Source organism: Protopterus annectens, chromosome 7.part0 (assembly GCF_019279795.1).
Source record: "Protopterus annectens isolate FY-2018-M chromosome 7.part0, PAN1.0, whole genome shotgun sequence".
Taxonomy (NCBI): Eukaryota; Metazoa; Chordata; order Ceratodontiformes; family Protopteridae; genus Protopterus; species Protopterus annectens.
Genome location: NC_056739.1, coordinates 136,872,661 through 136,883,028, shown reverse-complemented (window position 1 = coordinate 136,883,028; position 10,368 = coordinate 136,872,661). Strand labels below are relative to the sequence as shown.

General features: G+C 44.6%; 1 protein-coding gene across 1 annotated transcript in view; it reads right to left on the bottom strand.

The window, feature by feature from the left end:
• The window catches only part of DEF6 (DEF6 guanine nucleotide exchange factor), a 1,409,598-nt gene that overhangs the window by 339,304 nt on the left and 1,059,926 nt on the right, over positions 1-10,368 (bottom strand). Inside the window, 1 exon segment of the mRNA XM_044076574.1 lies at positions 1,480-1,490. Within this exon segment, the coding sequence (XP_043932509.1) occupies positions 1,480-1,490 (11 nt within the window).

Genomic DNA, 10,368 nt, shown 5'->3' with positions numbered 1-10,368 from the left:
GGATGACATGATCGAGTTGGATTCCAGATACTGGCAAAGGCTCTTGCCACGCCTATAGTGCCTTTTTTAGGCAAGGTTCAAATGACAAATTCACCACCATAACAGGTACAAGCAAGCAAAATCTGAGGGTAATGCTACTCAGTGCTAGAAGTCTAAACCTCAAAATGCACTCACTCGAGGCACTCCTTAAAATGGAGAACATTGACATCTGTGCAGTGACAGAGACCTGGTTCAAAGCTCCAGAGAGCACCCCTGCATTACCAGGCTATAATTCATACCACACCTTTCGGCCACCAAACCTGGACCGAAACACTAAAGGTGGAGGCGTGTCCATATTCATTAAGGATATCCACACCTCCAAGCTAGTTGCTCAGAGTAATGCATCCGAGATAATCCAAGTTCAGCTAACTCTGGGCAAAACCGCAATCCATGTGGCATTGCTACAGACCTCCCACCATGCCCCAGGATTTCCACTCCTCTTTTCTTGATACACTGGAAAATATTAAGGTACAACCCAACACTCTAATAATGGGTGATTTCAACTACCCTACCATTAACTGGTAAAACTACTCATGTACCAACTCTTTTGCTCAACGTTTTCTGGAAATCATCAATTCCAACACTTTGGATCAACTTATCCACACCCCCACCAGAGGCAGCAGTATCCTAGACCTGGTCATCACCAACATGGGTGACCGGTGTTCCACACCAGAGGTCAGCTCCTCGTTGGTCAGATCCGACCACAAGCTAATCACCCTAGACATCCACATCCCGCTCCCACCCCCCATTAGGAAAACAATCGTAAAAATTTCTCCAAAGCCAACTTCATGCTTCTTAAGACAGAAGTGGCAAACTTCGTGACACCCATGCAGATGGACAATAGAGGTACGACTGCTGAATCCTACACAAATGCACTTTATAAGCACTTTCACGAGTGCATGGATCATGCTATCCCTAACAGAACCAAGATGCTATCCTCCAAAAAAATGAAGCCAATCTGGTGGTCTTCTGCCATAAACAAACTCTACAACAGAAGAAAGAAACTGTTGCAAAAAAGAGTAAAATCCCACGATTAGAGGAACTCCCTGGTCAGCCTCAGTAAGAAGCTGAGATCCCTCATAAAATCCTCCAAAGCTAGTTATGAAAACAAAATTGCCACTGATTCTAAAGACAACCACAAAGCATTCTATAGCTATGTCAAAAATCTCAATGGCAACACTCAGATCTGCTCTGAGTTACAGCACAATGACAGTAAATATACAGAACCAACTGATATTGCCAATATCCTGGCAGATAGGTTCAGTGCTAACTTTACCCCCCTCTCACTCCCTAAAGGGCCCATCTTTATACCGGAAGAATGCAAAGTTCCTGTAATCACGGCTGCACAGGTAAAAGCTTCACTTTCCAAAGCCAAGAACACAGCATCCATGGGATCTGACAACATCCCAGGCTACCTTCTACTTGAACTACTGAATGAACTGGCACCCCACCTAAGTACCATGTTCAATCATAGCCTCACCTCAGGCTTTGTGCCCATTGAATGGCGCACCACGACAGTTATCCCACTCCACAAAGGGGGGGCCACAACAGACCCCGGGAACTACCGCCCCATTAACCTGACGAGCCTTGTCTGCAAGGCCATGGAACGTATCATCATGGAACTCATAAACAAAGACATTGGAGAGCTCCAAACCCTGGACCCCACACAGTTTGGGTTTGTAAAAGGCAGATAATGTCTCCTAAACCTGATAGACTTCTTTGAAGTAGTCACCAAAGCCATAGATGAGGGTAAGGTGGTTCATACAGTCTATCTAGATCTCGCCAAGGCGTTCAACACCATCCCCCACTCTGTAATTATAGATAAACTCACTAAACTAGGTATAATGTCACAAGATGGGTTGCCAACTGGCTTACTGAAAGAACCCACACTGTGAAAGTAGACTCCAAATCAGACTTCAGACCAGTGACAAGTGGAGTACTGCAGGGTTCAGTCCTGGGTCCTCTCCTGTTTGGTATCTACTTCTCTGAAGTACAGGCTAACACAGAAGGTCTTTGGCTAACTAAATTCGCAGATGACTGTAAACTAGGAGCCATAATTGAAACTCCTAATGATGTGGACATCCTACAAAAGGGCCTCACTGAGACAGATGCCTGGTGTCAAAGACATGGTCTCAAGCTCAATGCCAAAAAGTGCATTGTCATCCCCTTTGGTAAAAATTCTGTACCCATGAACTACCACATAGGCGGTAGTCTACTTAACGCCGAAAGTGTGATAGGAGACCTTGGGACACAGGTGGACAGTAGTCTCTCCTTTGATAATCACATTGCCAAAGTGGTCAGGAAATCCTTCTCCGTTGCTCACCTCTTCACAAACGGTTTCTTATCCAGAAAAAAAGAGGTCATTGTTCCCCTCTACTCATCACTCATTAGACCCATTGTAGAGTGCAACGCCCCTTTTGGTATGTACCTCACAAGACATCTACAACATCTGGAAAGGCCGCAAAAATACCTCACAAAGAGGATTACTGGCGTCAAACAGCTGCCTTACGCAGACAGTCTCAAAAAACTCCAGCTTTACTCCATCGCAAATCGCCTACTCGGAGGCGATCTCTGCGTAACATACAAAGCTATGTCAAACCCAGAGCTGTTGGACATGCTCCACTTAAAGAAATCCCAATGCCTCCGAGCTACACACCCTAGAGACCTGAACCTTGTCACCACAATAAACAGAACATGCTGGAGGGATAGATTCCTGTCCCAGAAACTTCCCATACTCTAGAACAGACTATCTATGTCAAACAGAGCTCCTCATTAGCACTCTTCAAGAAATTCTTGATGATTGGATGGGTAATAGGAAATTCACCCCGGGGATCACTTCTGTGGTTCTGCTTGACAGGGGCACAGGAAAATAATTTTCTTGGGTGGCGAAAGCCACGGTACATTTTTGGCTAGGCTTGTATAGGCCCTAGGGCCAATAGCCTAGTACCTACCTATGAATCTATGAACCTATATATGTGTGTGTGTGTGTGTGTGTGTGTATGTGTATATATATATATATATATATATATATATATATATATATATATATATATATATATATAATGTGTATGTGTATATATATATATATATATATATATATATATATATAATGTGTGTGTGTATATATGTGTGTGTATATATATATATATATATATATATATATATATATATATATATATATATAAATATATATATATATATATAATGTGTGTGTGTATATGTGTATATATATATATATATATATATATATATATATATATATATATATATATATTTATATAATGTATGTATATATATATATATATATATATATATATATATATATATGTATATGTCTGTAAATATTTACTGCTGTCCGCATGAATGATTTGGCCAAGTTTTACACCGGATGCCCTTCCTGATGAAACCCTCCCCATTTATCTAGGCTTGGGACCAGCACAAAGAAATGCACTGGCTTGTGTATCCCCAGTGGCTGGGTTTTGGACAGATCTTTCATGCAGACAGCAGTAACTATTTACATACCGGATCTGTCAAGGCCCGTGTTAACAACCACCACCAGTACTGTTAGCCAACAGGGTGCTGGCTGAAATTTGGCTACTGTTGGCTGAAGGAGGAGAAGAGGGGGAAGGCATGGCCGAAGGCAGTAAGAGATGAGAAAGGCTAGGACTGTGGTAGTGAGGGTCGGAACTTTAAATGTTGGCAGTATGACTGGTATAGGGAGAGAGCTAGCGGATATGATGGACAGAAGGAAGGTTGGTATATTGTGTGTACAAGAGATCAGATGGAAGGTGAGTAAGACTAGGTGTATCGGAGGTGAGTTCAAATTGTTTTATCATGGTGTGGATGGGAGGATAAATGGCATAGGAGTTATCCTGAAGGAACAGTATGCTAATAATGTTTTAGAGGTGAAAAGAGTGTCGGGTAGAGTGATGTTTATGAAGCTGAAAATTGATGGTGTAACGATGAATGTTAGTGCATATGTTCCACAAGTTGGGTGTGCGATGGATGAGAGAAAAAATTTTGGCGTGGGTTGGATGAAGTGGTGATGACTATACCCAAGGGTGAGAGAGTGGTGATTGGAGCAGATTGCAATGGGCATGTTGGTGAAGGGAACAGGGGGGATGAGGAAGTGATGGGTAGGTACGGTGTTAAGCAAAGGAATGCAGAAGATCAGATGGTAGTGGATTTTGCGAAAAGGATGGACATGGCTGTGGTGAATACGTATTTTAACAAGAGGGAGGAGCATAGGGTGACATGCAAAAGTGGAGGAAGATGCACACAGGTGGATTATATCTTATGTAGGAGGGCCAGTTTGAAGGAGATTGGAGACTGTAAAGTGGTGACCGGGGAAAGTGTAGTTAGGTAGCATAGGATGGTGGTTTGTAGGATGATGTTGGTGATCAAGGGGAGGAGTGTGAGGGCAGCACCAAGTATCAAATGGTGGAAATTGAAAAGGTTAATTGTGAGGTGGAGTTCAGGGAAGAGTTAAGACAGGCACTGTGTGATAGTGAAGAGTTGCCAAATAGCTGGGTTAACTACAGCAGAGCTAGAAATAAGGACAACAAGGAGATATGGTGGTGGAGTGAGAAAGTACAGGAGACTATACAGACAAAGAGGTTAGCAAAGAAGAAGTGGGATTGTCAGAGTGATGAAGGAAGTAGACAGGAGTATAAAGAGATGAGGTGCATGGTAAAGAGAGAGGTGGTGAAGGATAAAGCATATGAAGAGTTGTATGAAAGGTTGGACACTAAGGAGGGAGAAAAGGACTTGTACCAATTGGCTAAACAGAGGGACCGAGCTAGGAAAGATGTGCAGCAGGTAAAGGTGATAAAGGATAATGTGGGAAACATACAAGCGAGGAGAGTGTGTTGAGCAGATGGAAAGAGTACTTTGAGGGGTTGATGAATGAAGAGAATGAGAGGGAGAGAAGGTTGGATGATGTGGGGATAATGAATCATGAAGTGCAATGAATTAGCAAGGAGGAAGTAAGGATAGCTATGAAGAGGATGAAGAATGGAAAGGCTGTTGGTCCAGGTGACATACCTGTGAAGCATGGAAGTGATGTCCTTCAAGAATGCAACTGCAGTCATAACATGTGGGTTGTCCTGCCTCAGGCAGCCCTCGGTCGGCCGGATTCCAAAGTCTGGGTCCGACGTCGGCTGATGTCGCATTTCTCTCCGACGTCAGAGCGGCTGGAGTACATAAGCATCAGCCGATGCCATTTTCTTCAGTCTTTCTTGCCGCGCGGTGCCCGAAGCAGAAGCAGTTCGCAAGTGCCGGTCGGTCAGCTCCTGTATTCTACGATACTGAAGTCATCAAAAAAGCTAAGTACCCCGTTGGGTACCTTTTCTTGCCTCAAGCCAATGTCAGAAATTACTGAAAAAGTTAACAATTGTCTTTCTTGTGGTAAACAAATACCTAATAAGGATTTCCACTCTTACTGTCTCCCTTGCCTGGGCCCAGACCACGACGTCTCGGCCTGTGTAGCCTGTGCTCGCTTCAACAAGCGCACTCTCAGGCGCCGGGCAGAGTTCGCTGAAGATTATTTCGGCGATATTTTTGCTTACACCATGCCGTCGGATCTTCCGACATCACAAACTCCCAAAAAACGAAAAGACCGTGACCGACATCCTCGGCCCGTGTCTTCCACCGACTCCACGCCAAAACCTAGCGCGAGTGCTCCAGTTCCCTCTGAGACCGTCTCTCCACCGCTCCGAACTGAAGACACCGCATTACCGACTACTCCGATTCCAGACATTACTCCGCCAGTTATAGATTTTCCTCCGGATACCGAAACCGAGGAAATGCCCGAGACTATTGCTGTAGACAAGGTCACTCCTGCACGTGGAGCTGCCAGGCCCCCTATGGCCATGTCTATTAAGGCCTACTCTAGGGCTAAGGCAGCCAGCAAAACAAAGCATATTACTTCTAAATGCTTACCTCAGCCGACTCCTGAGACACAAATTATGTCCATGGCTGCTGATTTGATTTCCATGATTAGGGGTTCACAGGCCCATCCTGAGAGAGGATCCCAGCCTCCTCCTGATAAAAGGCCCCGGGTTGAACCCTCTGATCCTACTCCTTCAGATGAAGATTCTGAGGGCTCTGTCCACTCAGATAGCCAGGAAGAGCTCTTCCAGACCTATGAGGACTCGGATGCAGAAGATTCCATCCCCTCGGCCTCCCCTCCTGAGGATATTTCTTTTAGGGAAGTTCTGCACACCATGAGGGAACATTTCAAGTGGCAAGGTCAGGAATATTCTGATTCTAGGAAACGCCTTAGGACTTTCCTTAAGAAGCCTCAGCACAGGCCCTTAGCTATTCCTCCTGTATTTGTATTCTGACTCTAGTGCTACCCCTGATTCTCTTCCTCCTGCTCCAGCCAAGCCAGACAGGTATTACAGGGTCCCAGAAACTCATTCCCATTTATTCAGGGCCCATTCTGCTGATTTGGAAACTATTTCACAGGGGCCTAAAGGAGTTTCAGCCTCCACCTCAAAAAATCCTTTGCCCTCCCAACAGGGAAGCTAGGTCATTAGAGAGATAGGGCAAAAAGGTTTACACATCCACTACCTTATCTATGAGAGCTTTAAATTGCCTTTTTCATATGTTACAATATCAGGATTATGTGTTAGAAGATTTACAAAAAACATTAGCCACTCCTGATCCTTTAGACAGGAAGACTTTGCAGGAAGCTGTACATAACACTCAGCAAGTAAGCAATCACTTCCTGCAGTTGTGGATATGATGCACTGGAAGCTTCATGTAGGGCAGCTATGACAGGGGCAGTCATTCATAGACATGCTTGGTTAAAAGATCAACCTCTACCAGATCATGTAAAAGCAAAACTTCTGGATGCACCTTTGGAAAAGAACAAGCTTTTTGGTGCAAATGCTAAGGATGTGTTAAAGACCATCGAAGAAAAAGCAAAATCAGTTCAGATTGTGAAAGATTTCCTCCAGGTTCAACCCCCCAGATTCAGTAGGAATTGGCCTTCAAAAAACTGGTCCTTTCCTAATCCATAAAAGTTTCAAAGGGGTAAGAACAGGCGTGGCCGAGGAAGAGGCCAATACAGGGGCCCTTACAGGGGACGACAATGGCAGCCAGGAAACCAAAGAAGTGACGCAGGGGTTTCACCTGCCCCACAACCACAATCTCAATGACTTTCCTCTACTACCGCCTACCAGGGAACAACTAGAAGCTCCCTTGGGCGGGAAATTATCTCTGTTTACAGAAAACTGGCACAGACTGACAAAGGACAAATGGATTTTAGACATTATAGACCGAGGGTACAGGTTTCATTTTCATACCTTACCAAGAAAACAAGGCATGCCAAACCTACCACAAAATCAGAGGGCAGAGGCTATCAAGCAAATCACTCTGCTGACTCGAATGAAAGCAATAGAAAGAGTTCCACAACAAGAAGAAGACCAGGGGTTTTACTCAAGACTGTTCCTTGTTCCAAGAAAAGAATCTCAATGGAGACCAATACTGGACTTGTCCGCATTAAACGCATTTCTCATAGTACCAAAGTTCAAAATGCTGACTCTACAGCAACTCCTTCCCATGCTGGGCAAGGGTCGGCTGATTACTCTGGACCTCAAGGAGGCATACCTGCATGTCCCTATCAGACACAGCTGCAGAAGATACCTCAGATTTCTTGCAGGGCCAGAGCATTATCAATTCTCAGCATTGCCATTTGGCTTATCTACTGCCCCTAGAGTATTTACAAAATGCCTGGCTTCAGTAATTGCTCATTGCAGGCTCCAGGGTATACAAATTTACCCATACCTGGACGACTGCCTCATACAAGCGGACGACAAATTGATGTTGACAAAAAACCTGGATTATGTCATACGATTACTTCAAGCTCTGGGATACACAGTCAACTTCCAAAAGTCAAGACTGCAGCCATCCCAGCAAATAATCTTCTTAGGAGCCAAACTAGACACAGTCTCTCAGATGGCTTACCTGACAGAAGACAAGCAAGAGAAGTTAACTCATTACTTCAAAGGTTTAGCAAAACTCAACCAGATGACTGCAAGGAGATTCCTACAGGCCCTGGGTTACATTGCATCCTGCATTCTCCTGGTTCCATTAGCAAGACTACACATGAGAAAGCTTCAATGGTACCTAAAAAGCATTTGGTCTCAACACAGCAACAACTTGGAGACAATCATACCACTCATTCCATGCCTACAAAAGGAATTCCTATGGTGGGCCTCGGTGAGCCAGGCAAACACTGGTATGTCATTCAAAAAACCACAGATAACACAGACCATGACTACAGACGCCTCAGACCTTGGATGGGGGGCGCACATGAAAGGCAGGTGTATACAAGGACAATGGTCTCCAAAGGAAACACATCTGCATATAAACCAAAAGGAAATGCTGGCAGTAATGCATGCCATCGAGGCCTTTCAACACCAACTCCAGCAAGGCCATTTAATGATACGGACAGACAACACCACTGTGATGTGGTACATAAACAAGCAGGGGCACCCACTCTTACCCCTTTGCAGACTGACAATGCAGCTTTGGGAGAAATCACTGAGCCTAAACATCCAGTTACAATCCCAGTTTGTTCCAGGAAAAGACAATGTGTTGGCGGACAGCCTAAGCAGGAATTTCACAGATCCACACGAGTGGAGGTTACATCCGAAGGCCTTCAGACAACTCACTTCGACATGGGGCAAGCCAGAAGTGGACCTATTTGCTTCTCACCTCAACCATCTTCTACCAAAATTTTGCACAAGTACATACCATCCAAAAGCTTGGAAAATAGATGCCCTCTCATTCAACTGGAACTCCCTAGCAATCTATGCATTCCCACCTCTGCCACTGATGACCTCAGTATTACTAAAGATCAAAGCAGAGAAGCCCAAGGGAATCATAATAGCTCCGGACTGGCCAAGACAACACTGGTACCCACTACTACGGAGCATATGTCACACCAGGAGGTGGGCCCTCCCCCAGTGGCCTCTACTTCTGACTCAACACAATTTCGAAACACTGCATCCAAATCTTCAGACACTGCAGCTAACAGCCTGGGAGATCCCATAAATAACTTCAGCTTATCTCTCTCCAAGGAAGTTCAGCGGATACTAACAGAGGCTCGAAGACCATCCACCAGAAAGGTCTACTTAGCAAAGTGGAAAAGATTCAGCAATTGGAATACCAGCAAGGGACATGATGCATCATTGTTGAACATCCCACTCATCTTGGAATATTTGGCAGATATGTTAAAGAACGGCCTCTCATATTCTTCCATAAAGATACATGCATCTGCTATTTCAGCTAGATACAACACTGATCCTCCTGTTTTTTCTCACCCCTTACTAAGGCAATTCCTCAGGGGAATCAAGAACATTAAGCCACCAACAAGGCCCCAGTGCCAGCCTGGGACCTCAATTTTGTCCTAGAAAAACTGACTCTACCTCCATTTGAGCCAGCAGCTACAGTTGACTTGCAATTTCTCTCATGGAAGACAGCTTTCCTGTTGGCAATTACCTCAGCAAGAAGGGTTTCGGAGCTACAGGCCCTAATGGCAATACCACCCTTTATTATTTTTCATAGAGACAGGGTTTCGTTAAGGACCAACCCTACTTTTATGCCAAAGGTGGTATCTAGGGTTTCTTTAAATCAAGCCATACATCTGCCTGCTTTCTTCCCCAATCCTGAGAATAAAGGGGAAAGACTGTTGCATACCTTGGACATTCACAGACAACTTCGATACTACCTGGACAGAACCAAGGCCAGTAGGAAGTCTGAACAACTTTTGTAGCTTACGCCCTGCAGTCCAAGGAAAAGCAATTTCAAAACAGACTATTTCTAAATGGATTGGACATTGCATCAGATTCTGTTATTCCTTTCATGGAAAGACTGTTCCAGCTAATGTCAGACCACATTCCACCAGAGCTACAGCCACCTCTACAGCATTCTTAAGAGGGGTGCCTACCAAGGACATTCTAGAAACTGCTACATGGAGCTCCGTGCATACATTCTCCAAACACTACAATCTCCCTCTATACTCCAGATCCAGAGCAGGCTTTGCTTCGGCAGTCCTGCAGGGTTTGATTGCCACACCATCTTTTTCCTAGAGCATTCCTCCTCCCCCAGCTAAACTATGGTATTCTACCCACATGTTATGACTGCAGTTGCATTCTTGAAGGACATAGTACAGTTTTGTACCTACCATAAATGTAGATGTCCGATAGACATGCAACTGCAGTCTGATTTTCCCTCCATACCCCTCTATGCCTAGGGTCCACTCCTATCCCTGTTACTCTTAGCTGGGGATATCTGTTATGGTGTATTTGTTTTATTGCT